The sequence below is a fragment of the Diorhabda sublineata genome, chromosome X, assembly GCF_026230105.1.
Source record: "Diorhabda sublineata isolate icDioSubl1.1 chromosome X, icDioSubl1.1, whole genome shotgun sequence".
NCBI lineage: Eukaryota > Metazoa > Arthropoda > Insecta > Coleoptera > Chrysomelidae > Diorhabda > Diorhabda sublineata.
This window is the reverse complement of record NC_079485.1, coordinates 28414507-28441074: the sequence shown is the minus strand read 5'-3', so window position 1 is coordinate 28441074 and position 26568 is coordinate 28414507. Positions and strand designations below refer to the sequence as shown.

General features: G+C 31.7%; 1 protein-coding gene across 21 annotated transcripts in view; it reads left to right on the top strand.

The window, feature by feature from the left end:
* LOC130451280 (plasma membrane calcium-transporting ATPase 2) overlaps nt 1-26568 on the top strand; it is a 161460-nt gene that overhangs the window by 88263 nt on the left and 46629 nt on the right. For 10 of the 21 annotated variants that reach the window (XM_056790209.1, XM_056790210.1, XM_056790212.1 and 7 more), the window contains 13 exons: nt 12093-12264; nt 12830-13024; nt 16382-16665; nt 18449-18659; nt 23217-23252; nt 23533-23933; nt 23996-24238; nt 24379-25065; nt 25167-25361; nt 25422-25628; nt 25707-25905; nt 25970-26181; nt 26265-26416. In XM_056790209.1, coding sequence (XP_056646187.1) covers nt 12093-12264; nt 12830-13024; nt 16382-16665; nt 18449-18659; nt 23217-23252; nt 23533-23933; nt 23996-24238; nt 24379-25065; nt 25167-25361; nt 25422-25628; nt 25707-25905; nt 25970-26181; nt 26265-26416 — 3194 coding nt within the window. Of the gene's footprint in view, nt 1-767; nt 1020-6560; nt 6647-12092; nt 12265-12829; nt 13025-16381; nt 16666-18448; nt 18660-23216; nt 23253-23532; nt 23934-23995; nt 24239-24378; nt 25066-25166; nt 25362-25421; nt 25629-25706; nt 25906-25969; nt 26182-26264; nt 26417-26568 lie in introns of all 21 variants that reach the window. The other 11 variants (XM_056790211.1, XM_056790213.1, XM_056790204.1 and 8 more) reach the window with 4 other exon arrangements.

Sequence of the window (26568 nt, the reverse complement as noted above, 5' to 3'; positions counted from 1 at the left end):
GTTCAAAACAAACGTCTCTTATTTTTGAAATACAATAGGTGAATGTAATATTATATCGTTTTAAAGTTTTGTTCGAAATAGATCCTCTCGAAGACTGATGGTTATTAAATGTAAATCGAATCAATATAAATATTATGAAGTCAAAATGTTTTAAAATATCAATCTTTTATACTTTTAATTAGAATTAATTTGTTTGAAATATAGAAACTGACTCACATTAACTTTCTTCAACACATAAATTCAGTGTATTATGATGATATTTACATTGTTGTCAGAACGTACGTTTTTCCGGAAAAAATATCATTGTTATCATTCAAATTATACATCGTATGTTTTTTCGAAATCAACAATAAATATCTATATATTGAATATATTTAGTTATTTGGATTATCTAACATCATAATTAAATAATTTAGTTCAATTTAATAAGCGCTGCAGTAGAAGATATTTTCAAATCATTTAACTGTAACCTACAATAACTGAAAAAAAATAATTACATTCCAATAAGAAGAAAATCAAGAAATTTATAAATTATAAAATAAACCGTATGCTCATAACGTAGCTTGTTTATTTGAGTACAAGCCATGTTTTTAAAACATTCCAATACATTTTGTACCATCCCTGAATGGTTTGGAACACTAATTTATCATATTCCCATAAAAACGAAAGATCTAGCAACGATGTAAACATCAATATAATATCTTGCTATATATACCCCAGGAACCAAGCTTGTTATCCCAATGAACTCGGAACCTTCCATTTTCCAGGTGGAAACATAAGCTTTCAAAGCATTCAAAGATATTCATCCTATCAGATAACAGAGCAGTCTTGCTCACTCTTGTAACATTGAGCCAAAGTTGGGCGAAAAAAGGTGGGGCAATTCCTTCTATAGAGCCACAACTTTTTATAGGTTTTCCTAAAAGCCATCAAGTGGGAAAACGAGAAGAAATCAGAATCATCGAAAATATTTCTTTTCTATTCCACCAATTGGTCTGAAAAGGTCTTTTCATTGAAAAAAGGTGAGTTAAGGAGAGTTACTGGTATGCTTTCTGGACACTATCAGGTAAACTACCATTCTGACAGCTCTTGTCGCTCTTGTAAGGGACCAAAAGACACACCTCATTTGTGAGTTCGAAACAATACATGAACAAAGACCTCGGTACTTACATTTAATCTTTTTAAAGCCAAAAGTAATCCACATAGCCCCAAGATAGGTAGTTCACTTTGCAAAGACGTTGCTACCTGACTGGTGAACAGTCCGGGGTATACAATAGACGAATAGGTCAAAGTGTCTATCACTATCTAACATAATATCTTTTATGTTTCTTGGTAATGAATAAAAAAGATTTTCATTCAAATCTATTATAGAAGAAAATAACATTTATTTATAAGTTCAGTAGAAATATTAAATATTTCTTTGTAATATATTTAAAGAGCACAGAGAAGTATTTATCGATATTATTCACATTTAAATCAATCAAATAATACAATATTGTGTCAAAAAAATGTTTCTTCATATTATTTCTTTTTTCACGATATTATTTTCAAATATACTTTCAATATCATAAATGTATAATCATAAACCCGTATATCTCGTTGTGGATATCGGGTTTGTGGGTCTTGCACAAATTTCTACCAATCTTGCTTATTCCTATCCTTTTTCATATCCTCTATACATGTTATTCTTACTTCTCTTAAGTTTTCAGTTATCGTCTTTGTGTATCCTCGTTACCTTTTCTCCATTTTTCTAACTTTCCAAATCCTGTTTCCGTTCCATTGCTCTCCATTCTCTAAAAGTATCCAAACCATCTAAGCTGTTGTTTTTCAATTATAAGTTCAAATCTTCTCGCATTGTTTCGTTTCTTATTCGCTCTTTTCTTATGAGACCTCTGATTCTTAGTGAGTACTCCATTTTTGCCGCTTAAATTTTGGTTTTGGGTGAGTTTGTAAGTACATGTGTAAGAACTGGTCGAAGTATTGATTCATATACGTTTGTTTCGATGTTTTTCATTATTTCTTCACTTCCCAGCAATTTTCTGTTTAGCGCTGATTCATTTGCCTTGCCTTGTACGATCACGTCTAAATATTGTCACTTGTTCTAACTATATTTGATATATTTCAATATTTACAATTAATGATTGAATCAAAATTAATCCTACTTTTTAATAAAATATGAAATTTTCATTAGTATTATTTTCTGATAAACACTATTTTATTTTCTATTCTCTTCATAATTCAACATCCCCAAATTCTGACACTCTCAAAGAATATTAACTAAATATTAGCTTTGTTTTGATCTGCGTGATATACAAGTAAATCATTTCATTTGTATCAATATTGAGAAATTGAGTTTTCCTTCAAAAAAGAAATAATTCACTTTTACGAACTTTTGACAACAACTATAGCAATGTTTAGCTATTGTTCAACATAGTTACTACTAGAATTAAGATACTTTTTTATCCCTCTGCCACTTGTGAACGGAACCAGCGTTTGATAGACCTCTTCGTTGTTGCCAAAACTCTCAACGGAGATCAGGAATTTCTTGAGGAGCAAGAAAATCTCTACGGGCAAGATCAGGGCTGTAGGGTGGATTATCAAACAACTCGCAGCGAAATTCCCTCAAAACAACCAGTCGTATCTGGACGAGCTTTGTCATGGTGGAGTGCACACTTGCAGTAAGCATTCCACACTTCTTGTTTTGGAAGACACGTCGTTTCACGCGATGCTTTGGGCACAAAAAAACTCTATCGCCGATCGAATCTTGAACCAGGAAGGAAAAGTTTTCCTTTAATACCACTTCTACCATGTTTTGATTATGTAATTGATATGTTAGAGATCTGTTACGTAATTACAAAGAAGAAAACTTACTTTTTGAATGTACCTCGTACCTTAATAATTCAACATTCACCTCGAGAAAACGAAATTTCCATTCAATTTTCATGAAAAGTGAAAAAAACAGCATATTATTTTCATAATTTTACCATTTTTCAAAGAGATATTTTCACAGAACTAGATAAAAATGTCCTTCTGAATCGATTGGTGACCTTTTTAATGGCACAACTCGTTTAATTTCGGAGTTTCGATTGATTTTCAGTTACTCCAATTTTTATATACAAAAAATAGAGGTTTCTTGGAAACAGATTTGAAAATTGTAATATTGGAAAAATATTTGAAAGGTTATTTTCTATAACTGTAATTTACCTATTTGAAAAGAAGACTCCTAATACCAAAAGAAACGTAAATATCGATTGCCTTTTCTGTTATAAGTATAGAAGTATTTAGAGTACAAACATATTGCTTCTGGGAATCAAAACTGAGATATATACTGGTTGTAAATTATAGATATGTATATAATTAATAAAGGCGATCAACAAATTAGAAGAAGCAAGCAATTACGGACTGGAAATAAATGCAGAAAAAACAAAATCTATGAAAATAATGATATAGAATGATATAATGATGATAATAGAATGAACAAAAATAAAAATGTATAAAACCCTAATAAGACCAGTAATCACGTATGCGATGGAAACAACAGTAATCAACAAAAGGGAAGAAGAAGAACTCATAAGAACCGAAAGAAAGATAATGAGAACCATAACAGGTTCAAATACAATACAGGAGGGAGAAAGGAGAGCAAAGAAAAACGAAGAAATAAAAAAAGAGCTGGAGAAGGAAAAAATATTGTGAGATACATAAAAGCACAAAGACTCAACTGGGATGAGCATATAATGAGAAAAAAACCAAACTGAAATGATCAAAAGAATAACTCAATGGATCCCATTGTGGCCAAGGAGAAGGGGCAGGCCGATTAACGAAATAGGAGAAGACATAAGAGCACTTGATATAAAGAACTGGAGGACAATAAAGCCAGAACCGAAAGGCATGAAAAATAATAACAAAAGCAGCCAAAACAAACGATAAACTATAAAGAAAACAAAAATTAGAAAACGAGGAATAATCCACCTCAAAAAAAGATTTTAAAGCGCCATAATCCAAAGGATTGAAAGGCTTAACGGTGATAATATACATGATTTTGTAATTTTTATCTTTATGTATCTTCTCAAAACACTAAAATGGCTAAAGAATTTCTAGAAGTAATAGGTGTTTAATAGCCTGTACTGGACCTTAATTTCATTGAAAACCTATGAGGGCCAGCTCCAAAGTAGGATAAGGGATCGTCCAGATAATCCAGGAATATGAAATAAGTATCGGCAAAAAGGGAAAACAATCTAAAGGAAAATGTTTACTCACAAGAGCCTGAAGAACAGACTTCAATAAAATGAATTAGCTATAATTAAGTTAAAATATATGAATATGTTGCAAAAATATATATTATTTAAATAACAATCTTGAAATATAGTTATCACTGAGAGACATTTGCAAACCGATGTTCATGGTATATTTTTACATGTGATTATGCGAGGGCAACGTAAAAATTTTCCTAAACGCACTATGATAACATAAGAACTTGGTTTAAGCTGATTGGTGTCCATAGTTTCTAAGATGTAGTCTTCGAATTCGAATCACATGTATTAGAATCTACCCGAAAATTCGGTAATTTTTGTCAGGCGCTTAAAAACTTCATTTTTTACGAAATTTCAAACTGCAGCTTAATTATCCATTCAAGCGAAAAAAGTGATTAATACAATTTTAACTACAAAAGGTCGTTAAAGTATAAGCTGGGTAAAAATTAATTAACATCAGTAATGACGCCACAACCCCAATCGCCGTAAAGATATTTTGTCAAACAATCATAAATTTAGAAAAAAAATATGATTATTTGTTTTATGAGTTCGTGATGTTGTAGGTTGAATTCGGTTATACACGGTAGATATATCAAGCGGACCATCTTATTACTTTATGACCATCAAATAGGAATGTAAAGCACCGTATACCGAAAATTAATTTTCGAAATGATCTAATCACATCGTAATTAGCTATGAGGTGAATTAATTGTTATAGCTGCAATTACTTACGCTGCATCTGTTTCAACTAGTATGTCTCATACACTCTGCTACTATAGCTATAGTGAGAACACGTGGTGTCTCTCATAAAACATATATTTCTAAAAAAATGTCAAAGACGCTCACAAAATGTTAAAATCTGTTTGTGGCTATAACAAGACAAAAATTCAATATTCTCTCATTACGTCAATTATGTAATAAAAGTTTTCGGAAAAAACTTGTAGTGCAATTTCGAAACCTAATTCTCTATACGGATACCTCCAAAGCTGAATCCGGTGTGGGTTGCGCAGTCACTTCAAATCACGAACTCATAAGTTCTTTCCGTTTACCTTCGACGTGTAGTGTTTTCACTGGTGAATTATACAGTATCTTTCAAGCTTTCAAATTTATCTCTCCTCCCAATAAACATATCGCCATATGTACTTTCATCCATACAGTTTATTACAACCATATTCACCGACCATCCAATAGTCCAAAACATTCACGACATCTACCAAACTCTTATTGCTCTTGATATAACACATCTGGCTTCCATCGCACACTGGCATCGCTGGAAACGAATCTACAGATCGTCATGCAAAAAAGCCACAAAGAATCATCCTGAAATCCCAGTTCAGCTGGCCAATGATCTGAAGACTAACTTCAAACACTACATTGATAATGATAATTTAGACAAAGCTTCGGATAAAACAAATAATTTCAGAAAATTAAAAATTTAAGGTTATGCAAAATCATCGAAGTGAAACTGTCAACTGTCAATATTGAAGTTGCTAGAATCACTCCAGAGCGCCCCGAAAGTGTTTGGCAGTCACTTTGGAACACTCAAAACGTAACTTTCGGTATGTAAATGAATACAGAACGAACAACTTTAAGAAGGGTCGTCGTCAAAAAAAATAATTTTCGTCATTATGGCAACTAAAAATTATAAATCCTGCTTCGAAACACAATTCTGTTGACGGTTTGGATAGAAATATGATTAATAATTTAATAAATGATCATATTTTGAATCATATCCTGAATACATTGAAATTCGATTAAAACAAAAAATTAACAGTTTCTAATTGAAAAACTGGATTACATATTTTTATAATCCACTCACAATTTCCATCTTTGAGTCAGTTGCTTAGCTTTATAAAGTGAGAGTTGGTACGTGTAGAACATACATTAAAGTCAGTGGCGTAACTAGAAATGGCTTCGTCCATGACCTATTTGAACGAGATACCCTCAGACTTCACCAAATTATTTTGATCACTTTCACACACACACACACTTTGATTACAAATTTAAAAATATACACTGGTGAGCAAAAGAATCGACTCAAGTTGCACGCTAACATACAGTCACATTCTCCTTTCGTCTGAGAAGAGAACGCAACCCCATTGCTCCAGAGTCCAATTAACATGTTCTTTGGCAAATCATAGATGAGCTCCTCGGTGAGCTGGGAGCCAGTAGCTGGCTTTTTTAGCTGCATTAAGTCTTCTTCTCACTGTCAAACTACTCAAAGCCATTCCTCGTGTTTTTCCGAGCTCTGGAAACAACGTACTGATAGGGTAACCGCTTGAACAAATTTATCACTTGTTATGTCTATTTCAGGTGAAGTTCTCGTTTGTTGTTAACGTAGATGTGGCGTTTGATGGCTAGTCGATAGGGGTGGGCCAGATAGATAACATTATATAAAGGTCAGTTACCCCTAATTAGCACTATTGTAAACAAGCATAAAAAGGGTGGTTACCGATCATAAATAACATATTGTTTGACTGTGAAATCAAGAAACATACTTAATATTTAATATCATTTCACTAAATACAATTTCGTGTTAAATTTTTTGTTGTTTTTGTTTTGCTCGCGAGTGTATATATTTGTCTGAAGTGAACCCTCTTTAGTTCGATTGCGAAGCCGTTTCAATAAAGTTCAAAGCCCGCTACCGTTAGATTAACGGAATAACAAAAATTAATAGCTATGAGTAAGCGTTTTCCCTTCATACAATACGTGTAAAAGCATGTTTGGTTGGATAGATCTATTGGAACGAAAGAAAAGGGCCGTTACTCCACGCTACGCTTCTAGTTACAAATTAAAGGCTAGAAATTCGTGTGCATTTGCACTCTAGTAGCCAAGAAAGCTCTAGGTTTACAAATCTTAATTAACGTGACTTGAACAAGTATCAGGTAATAAAGAAGTATATTGAAAACCACTAGATATCTCGGGTTAAAAGGAGATTCAATGATAAAAATTCACTAAATTCATGTTGCATTTTTTCAAACATGAGACTAGGACGATTAAGTCCATGCATTCGTAATAAATATAACTGAATATTTCCACTACATTGTACATAAATTCTACTATTTGTTTCGTGTACGTGGAATTTATGTTTCGTTTAAATTATCGATTTCGTTAACGTATATTTTCGTTTCAGAAGCGTAGCAACGAAAACCCAAAAAGCTTTTTTAAATCCCTTCACGTTTATCATCGTCTGACAATTCTTGAATCTTACTTTGTATAGATGGAATTTATTATATAAAATTATCAATATGAAATGTTCCCTGGATCTATTACCCAAGTGTAAACATGACACAAACATCTAAATATTTGTTTTCACTTAATCCAGCTCCTCTACACCCCGACTTGAATAAATCTTTTATGGTATCAGTTTGGTTAAACTTTTATACCAACATCTTGTTATTAGATTTCCTGTTAGGACAGCACAAGGGGAAACTTATTTGGTTTCATTTAAATTAATCTGTTTGACGTTCCAGGTGTGAAGTTAATAACGGAAACCTTCGGATAAACTGTGGGTTTAACCTGAAGAAGTCTTGGATGCTTGCTATAACTTCTTTGAGACTACAGTCTTGAATAATCAATCCATCCTCTAACTCAAATCTAGTTGTCAGATTGTCATAGACAAACCTTAACATAAATAACTTTTAATGTAGGTTAGTTACTGTGTCATAAGTATTTGTAGCTTTAAAAGATATTATGAAGGATATTAAACATTTCCTGTTTACTTCCACGCGTGTCACGATATCCTAATATAATTTAAATCTCAATTTGTTCTTGCTCGGATAAACGAAAAATTTTAACTTTCGATAAATACCAACTTAAACCATTTATTGAAATGCTACTTGGAAATCATGGCAATTAGTTTTAACAAATAATACAATAAATTCAATCCTTGGTATTCGTATTAACAAATATTGATATTTACAGAATTTTCAGTGGAAATTATACTTTTTTAATTTTTGTATGACGTGACCTTTCTCCATGCAATCGAGCAAGAATTACTGCTTTACATGATGGAGAGCACACTGCTGTTAGATGTAGGAAATCTGGGCCATTCCTAGATCATCTGTTGTGCGAATAATTGACAACTATCAAGAAAGGATCGTTATTTGGTGTGATAAGTCTATAAACACTAAACACACCAGCTTCATCTCCAAGTGATCACTTTCAGGGTACATTTCACCGTGTTGTATAAAAATCTACAGTTCGAAGACGACTCCATGATCTAGATTTACGAGCTGTGAGGAATATTTCCCCGAGAAGGGTAACGTAATGTTCGAAAATTTAAATTGAACGATTATCGATACTATATGTTGAGTTGATTGACGACAGAATATCTATAATTTGTTCGAACCATTCTTTATTATTTATGTCTTCATGGTAGTCGTCGGAAAAAGTAGATTTGAAAGTCAATAAACCACCTTTAACAAAACCGTTTAAACTACCGATGTTTACTATTATCTGCGCTCCTTTTTTGATAACAAATTTAAATGATTGCTAAATTATTTATAAAAACCCATCTTCGACTTTTACTGTTTCATTTTGCCGAACTTCCATGTTTCATTCATATTACAATATCATTTTTTTTTATTAAAGTAGACTTTCTGGAATGCTTTTTCCAGCAAAAACCTATTTTTGCTTAAAGGTTACCATGATGTGCTTCGATTCAGTTCAGGGTAATCCTTATCATCTCGAATCGTGGCAAGATTTTTGCCTGCTGTCAGAAATTCTTTTCTAAAGAAGACCTCATGTACTTTCAAATGAATTTCTATTTGAAATTTTGGTTTTTTCTCTTCTTTAATAACGATGTAAATCGTAGATTTCTTAACACCAAGTATACTACTAACTAATTCCACTGTGTCTTCAGTACTTTCGCATAAATTTGTCTGTAAAAACAATTAAATATTGATTTTTTTCTCATTAGCTGTTAAAAGACTGATTTTGTGGCATTTACGTGACTTTTCCAAATTTTCCATTATCACGCTAGAATTCACAATAGACTGCACACTGCATGTTGCAGATAAATTTAACTAATAAGAACACACAATTTGGAGTCTCTTACTAAATGGAAAAACCTACAATCGTATTTAGGTGAAATTTGGAAGAGATTCTTGCAATGGAAATACAACAAAATTTCTAATTTTCATTGACGACGCTTATTGAAAAAAATCTTATGATACAGCTATGTGATCTTCAATACACGGGGTTTTTGGCCTATCCAACCCTTCATCTATTGTTCTGTATAGCTTATGGACCAATAAAAGATCGAAAACTTGTATTAGCTCAGGTACATTTAAGAAACAATTACATTAGAAATTATTACTCTTTCCTGCTTAAGAATAATTTATAGGAAACACGTTTAAACTTATACGACTCTGTGTATTTTTCATAAAACTGATTCTTAACGCGTTCCGGACTGATAAACAGATGTAATTAAAGATTTCATGTTGAATTGCAATCAGTTTATAATTAACAATATGAAACAATACCTTGTTAGACTGTATATCCTTTTCCGTATAGGCGTAACATGTTTCCATCACCACCGTTGCAAAACTATTTTGTAAGACACATAGAGTCCTATTCTGGTCAATTAGAATGATAAACAATACATGGTTCTGATCTGTTTCTAATTAAATCATTATATTGTTGATACTTTTCGTAATTTTCAGCTCGGCTTCTTAAATTATGTGATGTTTGAATAGTTTGATATAGATTGTTAATAACTATTAAATATGCATAGATTAGACGTCCCATAGGGGAAAGTTCCAAGGGCACAAGCTTGTAAGCCAGGCTTGGCCCAGTCTTGGTAAAACTTTGGAGTGATAACGATGGGCCAAGCTTGGTCGCCAAGACTGGGCCATACTTAAATGACAGAGCTGGGCCAAACTTAAATGCAAGGGCTGGGCCAACCTTAACTGCCAGGACTGGGCCAAGCTTAACTGCCAGGACCGGGCGCCAAGGTTAAATACCAAGACTTATTTATTACATAACTTTTTCTTCTTTATCTTTATTTCATTTCTTTATTTATTTTTTATTCAATATGATTTTTGTTATTTTAAAAATAAGCAAACATTAATTTCTATACTTAATCTTACTCTTACTGTAATTAATAACATAATAATATCAGTTAATTAGTTACAAAAAAATATTCACTAACTCTACCACTTGAATTATGATTATTAAACGCTTGTAGATTGCACAAGTATGTACCACTATCGTTAATCTCACTCACAGAGCTGATGTTCACACTTAAATTATTTAAGCTTTGCCCTTTTACAATTGAGTTAGTTTTTTTCTCTATTCAATGCACGTTCAAAGACTTTGAACTCGCATCAGATACGCATCAGACATGGTTACTTTTTGTAGTAATAAATAATAAAAAATGTGATAAGAAACACACACACTGAATAAACTGGAGATCGGGTTGATCAGACCCATAATAAAAAAAGTATGGCTGCCAAGGCTGGGTCAACCAACCTTGGCCCGAGCCTGGGTTGACAATAAATGGCCAAGGCTGGGATACCCGGCCTTGGCCCGAGCTTAGGTAATCATTGGTATGGCCGAAGCGGAGTTGAGTAGCTTGGCCCACGCGTGGGCCAATACAGGTACGCCGAAGCTAACCTTCCCAGGATTTGTCCAGGCTTGGCCCCTTTGTCAACTCCGGGGCTTCCTGTATGTGGTTATGTATCTAAAAAAATCGGTATAGTACCACGACACTTTGAAATTTGAAATGGGGTTGAGGAAAAAATACTTTCCATAAAGTTAATTCGTTTTGGTGCGCATTGAGTGTATGTGCTCTTTCATAAATCAATTTTCTACAAACTTTATAAAAGTATTTCTCCAACCATTTTGTGGTTAATTTTCTTATCGCCGTTAAAAATTGTAAAACATGGAATAACGATTCGAACCAGTTTCAGTTAAATTAAGAAAAATGGGAGACTAATTTTATGACCTTTCCCCTTTAATCACCACAAATGTTTTTAAATGTCGACCTTGAAAAGGATTTGATATGATAACTAAATTTGAAATATCCACAATTTTCTTTCATTCCAACGTCCTTTCCTTCATAATCTACTAATTTTCTTAATAAAATGGAAAATGGTTATCGGGGATATTGAAAGAACGGCATATTTAAATTCTATTATTACACAGTAATTTTAAAAGTATTTGAGTCGCAGTAATTTTCTCATTTTCTCGTTTATTGGTGCCATCCAGTTCTGCCCTCTTCTTTGTTAGGCAGTGTCAGAATACACTGTAAATTGACTGCAATTTGGTCTCATTGAATTGTATCCATACTCTTAATTAAGAGTTTATAAACACCTTAAACGCTATTTAATTGAATTACGTTATTTATATAAGGAAGGTTACTGTCAATTTATATAATTTAAATTTATTTCACGTTTCAAAACAGTTTAAATTTTATAAATTATTGAAAGTTATATGCTATATCGAAAATGTTATCGAATAAATATTGTATATTTACTTTATACAGATAAGGGAACTTCAAATCTTAATGATACGATAGTATGTAAATAATTACAAATAAAAACATTTTATTGTTTAAATTTCACGAATATTTCTTATTCGATTCGGTTTCTGGTTATCAATATACTTAATTTACATTCATTTTAATTCTTCTCCTACCAAGTTATTTATTTTAACACCTTAACAGTACTATTAACGTATAAATTATATGGTTACGTAATCGCTGATTCATGCCGTTGCCGTAAGTTTAGACACAACTCCACATTTCTATGTTACTTGAATTCTAACCTACAAATAAACTTCAGCTTGTCGTTTTTGTGTCTAACTGTTTACATATTTTCAATGGTTTTTAATTTGTTATAGATCTTGAAGTGGAATATGGCTACGATAGACGGCCGTCCCGCACAATATGGAATTACCTTGAAACAACTACGTGACCTTATGGAACATAGGGGCCCAGACGGAATAGCAAAAATACAAGAATTAGGTGGGACTCAAGAAGTATGTAAAAAATTGTACACATCGCCCAGTGAAGGTAAGTGTATAAGACAAAAAGTGAGTGTTGGGTTTTTAATATTTACATTCCAGCTTTTTATTTGAGAAATTCAACCTATTAAAATGAATTCGCATTTTCTTCAAAAAAAATTATATTATTAGGTTATCATTGTTAAATAATTGAAATATGTATGCTTTCAAGTAGTATAAGCTCCACGGACAATAAAATATTTCTATTATAACTATATATAGAATAATAATCAACATTGTTAGTCATTTTGCATTTAAATAATTAGAAAAGTTTTTTTATTACCAAACAATACAACAGGCAATGTGTCATGTAAACGATTTTAAACATATTCTTATGAAATTGTGGAACCTGCTGAAAAATTAAGATTATTACTATTATTATTTAAACAAATTGGTATAACAATCAAATATATTTGTTGGAAATAATAGGAACATTTACAAAAACAGTATATATTACATACAATATAAACATTATGACAAATAAGATACATTTTTCTAATTTTGCTCCAAAGTCAATTATGTAAAAATAAAAATATATAATGACAATTATGTTTTTTAATATCATTGTGTTTTAGGACTTAGTGGATCACAAGTAGACCTTGAACATAGAAGAGAAACATTTGGATCAAATTCAATTCCTCCAAAGCCCCCAAAAACATTTTTACAATTAGTATGGGAAGCTTTACAGGATATTACACTTATTATTCTAGAAGTAGCAGCCATAGTGTCTTTATTGCTTTCATTTTATCAACCCCCTCTAGAAGATTCACGTAAGTCGAAACTAATTTGTTTCAACTGTTGAAAAGTAACAAAATACAGTAGGATCTTGCTGATCTGGTCGTGTGACAATTCAGCATTGTCAATAACTCAGTTACTAGACAGTGCAGTCTAACCATGTCATCTGTGGGTGCCCTGCACTCATATGAGCGAGGTTTAAACACTTGGACAAGCCTCACAACTTGCCTAACAACATCAAAGGGTTCAAGCCAAAGCACCTGATAGGATTCTCAAAGAATATCAGCTGTTAGTAACGTCAAGTGGGGCACGACTGGTGTAACTGAAGGCCTGTGTGCTTAACGGCCCATTGGCTTTCCACAATTAACTATGAAGTATCAATTATTTAACATATAAAAGATTGTTACAACACAGTACTATGATGTGTCAAGATATGAAGAGAAAAATTTTTTCACCAGATTATAACAAGATCATAAATTGGAAAATTGCTATAATGACACTGTTAAGAAGTTATCTAGTGCTACAATTACTTTAGAAAATTTATCAAAACATTTAAATATCCAGTGAAGGCATTAAAGTTCACAATAGATCAAATATGTAAAGCTGATGAAAGTACAGTATTCACAAATTGAAATTGCTAGATGTTGAAAAAACCAAAAGAATTTAAACACAGACAATTTCATGTGTTTTGTAAGAATCAAAACTGGGGTATACTAAGGGCCATTTCATAAAGATTTTAGCCTGTTGAAAGACAATTGTGAAAACAAACAATTTACCTTATACATGGCACCTGGATACACTAGTAAGATAGTTGTTGTCAAAAGCTGTTAAAATAAGGGCTAAATTTCTGCTTCCAAATGTTACAAATTTTTTTATTAAAGCATTTACCAGAGATTGAGAAGATATGGAAACAATGAAGAAGTTAAATCTTAACTGCATTACTTTTATGCTTGGAATTCTATATATTTCATTGTAAGAATGAAGCTGTGGAGAGAATTGTGTGCCCGAAAACATAAAATACATAGTATCCTGAAAATGACATACCATTAATGTGAATTATGCAAATATTTATAGAAAGTAACATAAATCTAAATAATGAGTATGTAAATGATTACAAGGATACATATATAATCAAATTCCCTTCTACCTTTTAGGGTGTAAGGCCAGAAAAATTTACATTTACAATATTTAATAATTTTGTTTAATTTTCGTCCATTTCTTCATATTTATAGCAACCTTCTTTGCTTCATTCTATGCCAGCTTTTTGTCTTCAAAACTTTTCTTATCACTTCGTCCCATGTTTCTTTTAGTCTTTCTCTGACTTTTTTTTGTTGTCGTTTGGCTTGCCAATTTTTATTACTTGTCTTGAATTGCCCATTCTCTGTAAATGTCCCAACAGCTCAACTACTACTTTCAATGAATTCCATCACTGGTATTACTTGAAACTCTTCTCTAATACTATTTCCTAATTCTTTTCATTCCTTTAATTCTTCGTGAATATTTCATCTCTGTTGATGGTATTTTACTTTTTTGTTGCTGATTTAGCACCCATGATTCGCAAACATAAATTAGTATGGGCTTAAAGATAGTTAAAAATACTTCCAGTTCGGTTTTTCTTGACACTTCTTTCTTATAACCTCCGTTGTATATTGTCAATACTTTTGTTTCCATTCTTTCCAATTCAAAATTTAAATAAAGATGATCAGCTCTTATTTTCTGCACCATCAGTAAAGTTTGATAAAGCCATGGCCAGTTTAAATAGATTAATTCATAAATTAATAACAAAACTTTTTTATGAAAATATTTAATTATATCAAATATAAAATAAATTTCATGAATTTATGTACTGTTAAAATAAGACAGAAATTTTCCTTGGTTATTAATTGTATCCACATGACTTGGTATATGTCATACAAATAATTTAGTTGCCAAATACACTTTTGAAACTATTAAAAAGATATAATTTCAAAAATTCATTGGGATTTTCCATCGGGCCCTTAGTTGCAATTGTTGATACCAGATTAGTGAGATTCTATTGTATTTTTAATAAATATAAAGCCAAACTTGTTTAACTGGATTGTTTCATTTTCACCTAAATAATTAGTTTTTGTGTTGTAAAAAATAGAATGTAATTTGGCAGATGATAATTTTCACAAGACACATCATAATTCAAGGTCATTGTCATGTCTCATAATGTTTTATAGGTCTGACTGTATGGAATATTCTAGTCGAATAGCTCATTGAGAAAAACATTGTTATGTGATAATTTCCTTTTAAATTTTTAATGTACTCCTTATTTTCCTTAAATTGATGGTTTGTAGTTGATAAATATACAAAGATGTTTATCCTCCAATAAAAATTGGTACAAAAATATACATACTAAATGAAAATTATTCCAATTACTGAGTTTCAAAGTTAAATTGATATAATATATCAGGGCAGGGCAAAAGCTGGCCGTTTTCTTACTTCATTCAGCCCGTTGAGAAATCTCACATGTTTTTTTTTAATCTCTAATGTTTGTTTTTCGCAAATATAATAATAAATAGCAAAAGTTAATTTTATGGAAGTATTCTAAGTCTATTGATTTTATTTAAAAATTACGTACATATTATACAGGGCACATATTATTCGCATGTAAGTAAGCAAGATAATTTATTATTACTGTCAAATTTCTTAGCCCTGCTTAGAAGTATTTGCCCACTTCTGTAATACATTAACATAGACTCTCTGATTTTTATGAAAGTAATGATTGTATAATTTGTATCAAGATTATTTAGCCTCGTGTATAGACTCTGTGTGGTTAACTGATCAATGGAGCAGATACTCGTACACAGCACTTTTGAAAATCATTTGAAATTAAAAAATTTGAGAATTGAAACTTAGTTATGATTATCGGTTCTATTTGTTGAACCACAAACACAGTGAATGTTGTGGAAAAGCTTATGAACTAATTGAACTAAAATAATTTCCAAACAATTAGTTTTTATTATTAATTAACAAAGGAATATAAATTAAATTAGATAATATAGTACATTTATACACTAAGAAAGTATGTGAAAAATATTTGTTTATCTATTTCTGCTATTTACCATTGAATTAATTGCTTAATTATCACATACAGATCACCTATTGAACTATAATAGCTATGTAATTAAATTTAGCAGCATTAATGAAAAAAGAATTTCAATTAAACGATAAGAACTTGTCACTTGTCTTTCATTTTAAACCGTATTTTCAGAGAGCTAGATCCATGAAGAAAATAATACTCATTAATGTTATGTACTAAGTCGTTTCTCAATTTTATGATCTTCCAAATACAAAAATTTTTCATCGCATGAATTATCTCAATCAATTGTTGCAGATTTTATTTTAAAATTTGATTTACTTTTCAGCATTTAACGATGATGAAACAAGTCATGGGTGGATAGAAGGTTTAGCAATTTTAATTTCAGTTATAGTAGTAGTATTTGTAACAGCCTTTAATGATTACACTAAAGAAAGACAATTCCGAGGGTTACAAAATCGAATAGAAGGAGAACACAAATTTGCAGTAATTAGACAAGGAGAAGTTAAACAAATCTCTGTCAGTGATATAGTTGTAGGTGATATTTGCCAAATTAAATATGGAGATCTTTTACCCGCTGATGGAGTTCTTATACAATCAAATGATTTGAAAGTAAGTAGTTTTAGAGTGTTAGTCCAGGTTACCAAGGTTTTCAACTCCGGTTTCCATGAACCTACAGCGATTTTAATGAAATTTTGACAGCATGTAGTGAATATATCAAAAAGCGAAATCTATGCCGATGTGTGCTTTTGCCCTAGGAGTGAGTTCCAGCCCAACTAGGGGGTGAACATTTTTATGTTGAAAATAACCGCGGAAATTGATAGAAGACATTTTTCCTTCAAAGATGAGTAACGTTCTGGTCGGCCAATAGAAGTTGATGATGACCAAATCAAAGTCATAATTGAAGAGGATCATCATATAATTGGTCGAGAGGTTGTGAAGAGGCTACGTCTATCGCAGACAACAATTGAAAAACACTTAAAATGTCTTGGGTTAGTTGAGAAGCTTCATATTTGGGTACCTCACGGATTGAAAGAAATTTATTTAATACAAAGAATCAACATTTGCGATAAACGAAATGAAACTGACCCTGACAGAATTCTATGAATGGTCAAACTTTCACAAATGACAATGACCTTCAGACGCACCTGGTTCAGTTTTTTGCAGAAAAGGACCAGAGATTTTTATGAGCGCGGAATCATGAAGCTGAAAGAAAGATGGAAAAAAGTCATTGAGCAAAATATATGATTGATTAAAACTATTCTTTGTAAAAAAAAGTGTTTTATCTTATACTACAAAATCGAAATTACTTTGTCGCCAACCCAATATATTGAAGCATAAGAGTAATAATAGATTTTGAAGATAAGGGTAAGTCAAGCTCAGTTCCAAATTTTCATGCAAATCGATGCAGCTTTATGGAAATCGGAGGTATTACCTCATTTTTACCGTGGTAGCTTGGATTATATTGAAATTTCACTTCTTTATTATAAAGACCAAAGTATGTCGAAACGTCAAACTTTTACGTCTTATTTTTAACTGATTTTCCTAAAAAATATATATAAATTCAAGACAAATTATCAGTAAAAACATATAAAAAGGTCTAAGAAATAAAAAGTTAAAGAAAATTTCATTATGTAGACAAACAAATACGTTTCGGTATAGTTGTAGTAACTTATTTCTCAATAGATTTATTTTGAAAATTTTGAAAATAAATGCTATTGATCTATGTCAATTTTTTCTGTACATTTTTCCATTTTTTGGCACTGAAAGTGTGGTAACCAAATTTTATTAAAAATATTAAATATTGATATTGATTTACCTAACAAATTCTTAATATCCTTATCGATTCAAATTTTTTTTCGAACCATTTTGAATAAATTATTTATCGTTTGTGTTTTATATTTCACTATTATTGATACTTTAATATTTTTCTAAAGTTGTTTAATATAAAATTATGATTAAAATAATCCACAATAAAGACAATTCCCAAAATAATATTTTGTTCAGTTACTTACAATAAATACAAATATTAACTTAGTGATAGTGTATTAATTCATTACTTATAAATTTCATTGGATTAGGCGTTATCGTACTATACACTGAATGAGAAATATCTAGAAAATAAACGCGATATATTTGATTTTTGTGACAAAAATAGGATATCTTTTCACATTTTCACATATTCCTTGTATACATTTTATGTTGATTGAATCATTCAAAAATGGTTGATACACATATATTTGTTGTAATACTAGATGTAATAATAATAAAAATTATGATTTATTATTTTATTAGGAATATAAAATTCAGCTTCAAAATAGATACCATTTTGAGTTTTCATTATAAATATTTTTTTAAGCCATGAAAATTATTTTTGGCCGTTTGTAACTTCTAGGTAGACGAATCCTCCTTAACAGGAGAATCTGATCATGTCAAGAAAGGGGAATCGTTCGACCCGATGGTATTGTCCGGTACCCATGTCATGGAAGGATCTGGTAAGATGTTGGTTACTGCAGTTGGTGTTAATTCGCAGGCTGGTATCATCTTCACGTTACTGGGAGCTGCTGTTGATCAACAAGAAGCTGAAATAAAGAAAATGAAAAAGGGTAAGAAATATTTCATCCAGTTAGCATGTATATTTGGGTTCATAATTCCCCTCCTTTTTATTTGAGAACTTGGGATTTTCTTGAGAACCCGTAAGTCACATTTCACAATTATTTTTTTTATTTACAAAAAAAAGTGAGATTGACCGAAACTATTGACTGTAAATGTGAATAGGATATAATAGGATCTCTTTCATAAGAGACAATTGAGCTCGCAAGAAGCAACAGCAGTTTTCATTGATACTGTTGGAGAGATTGTTGGAAAACATACGAAGAAAACAAAATTCAAACGTGAGCAGATAAAAAGAAAATGCTGGATGACGGATGGGTTAGTAAAACCAATTAAAACAGAAAAGAACCGGATGAATGCCTTGGCCGGAGCAGGACACTTCAAAACCAATTTATCTTGCTTGGGCGCATTCCAGCTGAAGTATTTGTGGTGATGGAATCTGGATGGGCGATACTTAATCAACGACATAAAAACACAGCAAAATCGCCAATGGTCTCAGAACCCATTCTTGGTGTAAACTATTACATCTCTGAGTATGCTAGATTGACAAACTCTGAAAAGATGGATGGGAATACCTGACATGGGATAAACTAAGGCAGATATACATGGACCTCTGTTCCTAATCAACTGCTCCACCTAAACAGGTGCGATTCGATTTGTCACTGGTTTCCTAACTGGACACGATCATTTTAGACGCCATCTATGCAGTTGTTTTGTGACCTAGCTGGTTCCACCGTCGAGTGATTTTTACTCTAATGTCTTACTAATACATTCTTGTATTTTCAATGTGACTGTTGTGAAGTTTTTTATAAATCATTATCATTATCTTTTGGTTTTGTAACTGTTTTACTTAAGGGAGGAACCTGCTTTAGATACTTCAAAAAATCGATTTTTTGAGGATTTTTTTAGGAAAGAAAGACATATCCGATTGGAACGAAACGAAAAGTGAGCTAATCTTAATTTTATTAATATTTTTTGGTTCGGCTAGAAGAGAATTTAATCTAGAATATAATCCATTTTGTCTAGTTTCGATAGTACGTTTAGTTTTTTGCCTATTAAGAAAAATCATAAAAATAAAATCGAAAATCGCGCATCAAAGTATTCGTATAGAAAAAATCGTTTTTTTCTTGAACTAACTCCATTAATATGCTAATTAATCAGGCCCATAGATTTGCCCTTCAGACGCTTCAAAAACCTGGTTTTCGCCTAGAGTCTGTCTGTTTTCACTACGGCTAGTATTAGCTTCTCAATCGTTCGATGACGAAACATTATGAAATTGTTTACTTTCTTATAGCTCTGCATGATTTAAGATGTTCAGAAACAAGTGAAAACTGAAATAAATGCTAAATGTAGCTTTGTTCAAGCTGACGCATATATACCGTTATAATACATACTTTTATCCCTACCATAGACCTTCTACGAACAGTTAATAGTCTCGAAGGATTGTTAGTCCCTTTGGATTATGATAAGTACAATAGATCGAGGGTCGGAGCGCTTTAGGAAGACATTATGCAAAAAATCGATTTTTTGTAGCGTTTAAAGCAGGTTCCCCCCGTTGAATTCAATATGGAAACAGTCAAAAATAAGTTTCGGTCCATCTAAAAAATTTTAATGCCAGTCCCTGTTGATATTTAGTTTTTGTCTACACAATTAATTACTGAAGAATATCCTCAAGTAGTAAAAGAGATAGACTATGCTTATATACTTGCATAAAAATTTTAGGTGTATTATCATTGTTAGTTGCACATCCCTTTTTGAGTGTACCTATATAACGATACAAAAATACACTTACATCTTAGACTTAATACTTACACTATTAGAGGCATTTTCACTAGCATTTGATATGTGAAATTAAATAATTTCTTAACAAGATGGAAGTTGGGATTGTGCATATAATAAAAATGTCTCACTGTGTGATATCAAATCTTAACATAATAAACGCTAGTCAAGATTTTATCAGGTATTTTCAACTCTTATTTTACATAATCGGTTTGAGTAGTTAAAAATTCACTTTAACGTAGAAATTTTAGATACTCAAAAGTACACATAAATAATATAAAATAAGAAAAATTAACGCTTAATTTGTTACTTGGTTAAAACTCGTTTAATGAAAGAAATTTACTGGCCTAATTTTGTTGTAATACTTTAAATATAACCCCCGTAGAGTGTACTGCAATTATTATATTCTGGAACCTAAAAGGCGGGATGATATCATAGAAGACCAGGTCAAGGTCGTGTGCATCTAAATGATGCAAATCAGGATCGATTTTTGTAACTCAAGCGCTACTACGAAGAATTCTATCTATTTCACAACTGTACAAGAAGAAGACGACTTTGAGAGTTAGTTTGAAGCCTAGTGTCTCTGCAATTAGTCCTCCATTAACCCCATCATGACTACAATTTTCTAGAGATCATTAGGACTGGGAAAACCCCGAAAGGTCAAATGTTATGTTATGTTTGGTCTATTTGGCATTTATCGAATTGTCTCATTATACAGTTGATGTACTGGAACCACATTTAGTACCTTTTGATCTATATTCAATTACATATCACAATAATGATCCAAAATTACCACAAGCTGTTGTCTACAAATGCTGAACAATTTTTTGATAATAAACTATTTCTTTTTCTCTCTTGAGGTCGAAGCAATGGTATGGCCAGCTAACAACCCTAACCTCAATCCCCCTAGAGTGATGTAATGAATAGTCAATTATGCTCTTTCTTGAATCTGCCTCACAGTTTAATTGAAATATGAAATTGTCCCCCCCCCTTCTAGGTTCTTTTATGAATTTTATTTGTGAAGTTTTAATTCCACCTCCATATACTAATTACTTTAATTCTTTGGAATATTTTCAAAGATTAAAAAATTGGAATTATACCGTAATTTAGCTAGGAGAGTGTATTATCCTTTCACCTGATAAAACTTTGACCACAACTAAAATTCCCCGTCTATTTTTGTTATTTTTTGAACCGTTTTTGTGACCACGTTATATTTTTGACCCCTCGTTATGTTTTGTCTTTTATGGGGTTTAAATCAAATACACCTTGAAATATAAAAGATCAAAATTTAAATAACTAAAATAAATTGGTGTCCTTTAAAACTGTAATGATTGTAAATGAAAACACTGAAATATTTTAAAATTCTACAGAGTATTTGATTTGCCAAAATAATGTAAAATTACCAAAAATGATTTTAGATAAGATAGGAAGACCACGAATTAGGTGGAAGGGACAAGAATAGAGCTATTAGAAAAGAAGATATATCTAAATAACTGTCATTTTATACTGTAAAATATATGATGAAATGTTCCTACATATTTTTTTTTCATGAAATATTTTTTTTAATCTGAAAAAATCACTAATGGGATTGACAATGTTCAAGTGAATCTTGTTATTATCTTTTATTTTCTAAAAGACTAACAGAACCTCTTTGATTTTTGGTAATTTTGGCCATTTCGTTATTATCAAAACTTAAATGTTCATTATTTAGAACATGAATTTTTAGTAGACTAAATTTCAGTTCCATTATTTCAGTCTTTAATGTATTTCTTATTACGGTTTTTATAGAAATCACTTGTTTTAAATTACTTTTCTCAACTTATTTACTAGATACTGAAAATATTTTTGTTTTTAGGATATTTTTATATACATTTTTCAGTGTTTTCCTATACATAATATATAACCAGGATTATAAAACATCTAGATCTTATGTTTAACACAAAAAAATTGTTTTTTTCTCAAATTTTGCATAAATGCTTTTTTCTTCAGTTTCTTTAGGTCCTTTAAACAATTATAATTCTGTTTATATAATATCAATTTTACACATATAATTGAAACAATTTTGGCTGACTGCCATCTTAACAATTTATGGCGTTGATATAATTTTTTTTAATTACTGAAATTTTCAGGGGGCGTATGTTTTAGTTACATTTTCCATTACTTTGTTTGCCCAGATCAAGATCAATTTTTTTTTATATTTTTCTTGCTTTGTTCAATGTGGTGCTTGCACTCATATTAAAAATATTGATATTTTTTTAATTAAGAATATTTTGTTAATACACAAACAACTTTGAGAAGGAAATTTTGTCAATTAGGAAAATTACATCAAAAATACTATTACTGAAGGCACTGTTTACCAAGCAATTGTCTTCAGAGACTGAAGGTAAACCTGTGTAATTGTGAGTGTTGATGTAGTGGTAGTGTAAACAGTAAGATTCCATCTTAAAAATACTAGTAAAACTTAACCATCCACGTAGGCTGGAGATTTTGATTAATAAATTTGTCTATTTCTTTGGAAAGTTTTACTAAATCTTGTAGAAAACACATGTTGATTGAAATTTAAATGAAACCTAAAGCAATTATAGAAATTCTATTACTTTTTTATGTATTTGGAATAGATTCGTTAAAATGAATGATTTTTAAGGGCAAACAGGGTATATTATTTATTTTTCCGTCATAAATTGCACTCTTGTCTATATGTACCCATGTCAGGACTTTGGGAGTGTTTTTGAGATTGCTAATGTTCTCCTTTTGCATGTGTTTTTGTACAGAAGCTAAAAAGCAGCGGAAGAAGAAAAGCTTGACAGGTGAATAGTTTTTTATTTTTATACCATTTTTAAGTAAACCTTAAATCTAAAATAAAAGCTTAAAAATATGATTATAAAAATATTATTGAAGCATGTATGATTAATTGTTTTGAGATGACATGTTGATTGTTGCACAGAGATTCGTAGTTACTCCATGTCATGTTTTTTGTTTTAATAAAATTTTATAATGAAATACGTGATAATTTTAACAAACAATTAAAAAGAATCTCTGCAATCATAGTCTTTTAGATAATATTTTTTACGACTACTTTTTGTGAAGGTGATGAAGAAAATGTAACTGGAAATAGCCACATGAACTCCCCAGCTCCAGTCGCTACAGAAAATAAACATGATACTGCTCAAGACGGTAAAGAAAATCATGTTCAACCCGAAAAATCAGCTGGAGAGAGAAACAAAAAGGAGAAATCTGTGCTACAAGCTAAACTGACTAAGCTCGCCATACAAATTGGTTATGCTGGTTCCACTATAGCGGTCCTTACCGTTGTCATACTGATCATCCAATTCTGTATCAAGACTTTCGTTATTGATAACCAAACTTGGAAAAACTCCTATGCCAATTATCTTGTACGCCATCTGATTATTGGTGTCACCGTACTTGTTGTAGCTGTTCCTGAGGGATTACCACTTGCAGTTACCCTGTCTCTTGCTTATAGTGTAAAGGTGAGACACTTTGCAACTAGTTTAATATTCAACTGTATCTGATTTACAATATTTCTTCACAGAAAATGATGAAGGACAACAATTTGGTGAGACATTTGGATGCTTGTGAGACGATGGGTAATGCTACAGCCATATGTTCTGATAAAACTGGTACTTTGACAACTAACAGGATGACAGTTGTTCAATCCTACATATGTGAACAGCTTTGTAAGACAATGCCCAAATTTTCTGATATACCTGCACATGTCGGAAATGTAATCATTCAGGCTATTGCCATCAACTGTGGCTATACATCAAGAATTATGGTAAGTCATTAAAAAATGTATATCAGATCAGTGTTTTCAAATATTCATCCCTTCTCATTCATTGCAATATCAAATTTTTTTTTCACGTAGATATTACCAATTCTGGACTTCTATATTAATATTTTAATTGTTTCTCCTAGCCTCCAGAAGAGGGCAGCGATCTACCGAGACAAGTGGGCAACAAAACGGAATGTGCATTGTTAGGATTTGTTGTAGGACTTCAGAAGAATTACCAAACGATCAGAGATGACTATCCAGAGGAAACGTTTACTCGAGTGTACACCTTTAATTCAGACAGAAAATCCATGAGTACAGTGATACCTCGTCAAGGTGGAGGTTATCGATTATTTACCAAAGGTGCTTCAGAAATTATATTACAAAAGTGTGCCTTTATTTACGGCCACGACGGCCGTCTTGAGAAATTTACCAGAGACATGCAAGACAGGTTGTTGAAACAAGTGATAGAGCCTATGGCTTGTGACGGACTTAGGACTATATGTCTCGCTTTCAGAGATTTTGTTCCTGGTAAAGCAGAAATAAATCAGGTACATATTGAGAACGAACCCAATTGGGATGATGAATCAAATATTGTCAATAACTTGACTTGCTTGTGTGTCGTTGGTATTGAAGATCCTGTTAGAACTGAAGTACCAGATGCCATCAAGAAATGTCAGAAAGCTGGTATCACTGTCAGAATGGTTACTGGTGACAATGTTAACACCGCTAGATCAATAGCTACTAAATGTGGTATTGTTAAACCTAATGAGGACTTTCTCATTTTGGAAGGCAAAGAATTTAACAGGAGAATTAGGGACAGCGCGGGAGAAGTAAGTACAAATTATATTACCTCCCTCTGCTAATTAATGAATATCATTGTTCTATTTTTCATAGGGTTTTGTCATTTTAATATACGTATTTTTTATTTTAGGTTCAGCAGCACCTTATCGACAAAGTTTGGCCTAAATTACGTGTTCTTGCTAGATCATCACCCACTGATAAGTTTATCCTGGTCAAGGGTATTATAGACAGTAAATTGAATGATAATAGAGAAGTAGTAGCAGTAACTGGGGATGGTACAAATGATGGACCTGCTTTGAAAAAAGCAGATGTTGGATTTGCTATGGTGAGCGATGTTCTTTATAAAACTAGAATATTTGATTCAATTAATCACTTTTTGTTTTAGGGTATCGCTGGTACGGATGTAGCAAAAGAGGCTTCAGATATTATATTGACAGATGACAACTTCAGTAGTATTGTGAAGGCTGTTATGTGGGGTAGAAATGTTTATGACAGTATAGCTAAATTTTTACAATTCCAACTTACTGTTAACGTCGTTGCTGTTATTGTTGCATTTATCGGTGCTTGTGCTGTCCAAGACAGTCCTCTAAAGGTAATATACAATATAAAATATCAATACTTCAGAGTTTTAAAACAATTTATTGTTATATAACATTATTTGATATTTCAGGCAGTGCAAATGTTATGGGTAAACTTGATTATGGACACCTTGGCTTCCTTGGCATTGGCTACTGAAATGCCTACTGGAGATTTATTACTTAGGAAACCCTATGGTAGAACCAAACCATTGATTTCAAGAACGATGATGAAGAATATCCTAGGACAAGCTGTATATCAATTAGTTGTTATTTTTTCTTTACTTTTTGTAGGTAAGGACAAATATAATTTCTATTAGCTCAGTATAGTTGATTGATATCTGATCTTCTATTTCAGGTGATAAATTTTTGGATATAGAATCAGGAAGAGGTGTGGAAATTGGACATCCGCCAACTCAACATTTTACTGTCATCTTTAATTCTTTCGTCATGATGACCTTGTTCAACGAGTTCAATGCTAGGAAAATCCACGGACAAAGAAATGTTTTTGAAGGAATCTTCACTAATCCTATCTTCTACAGTATCTGGATAGGAACATGTCTAGCACAGGTAATAACTTTCGATTAGATAAATTTCTTCTATTGTTTACGTGTTTTTATTGAACTTTGTTGTATAATATATATGTTTTTCAGGTTGGAATTATCCAATTGGGTGGTGTAGCATTTTCAACTACTAGTCTAGATAGAGATCAATGGCTTTGGTGTCTCTTCTTTGGTGTAGGAACTCTAATATGGGGTCAGCTAGTGACTACTGTACCAACCAGTAAAATTCCAAAGATTTTATCGTAAGAGTTTTGATATTTTATTTGTAAATAGATTTAAGTTTTTGTATTGCTTGCAAAAACTATGATAAAAAGAGGTAGGCAAGGCATTATGGTATAAAAAGGTTGCCTAGCTAGATTTATATTTTGATTAGAGATTAATGGAACCCTATCAA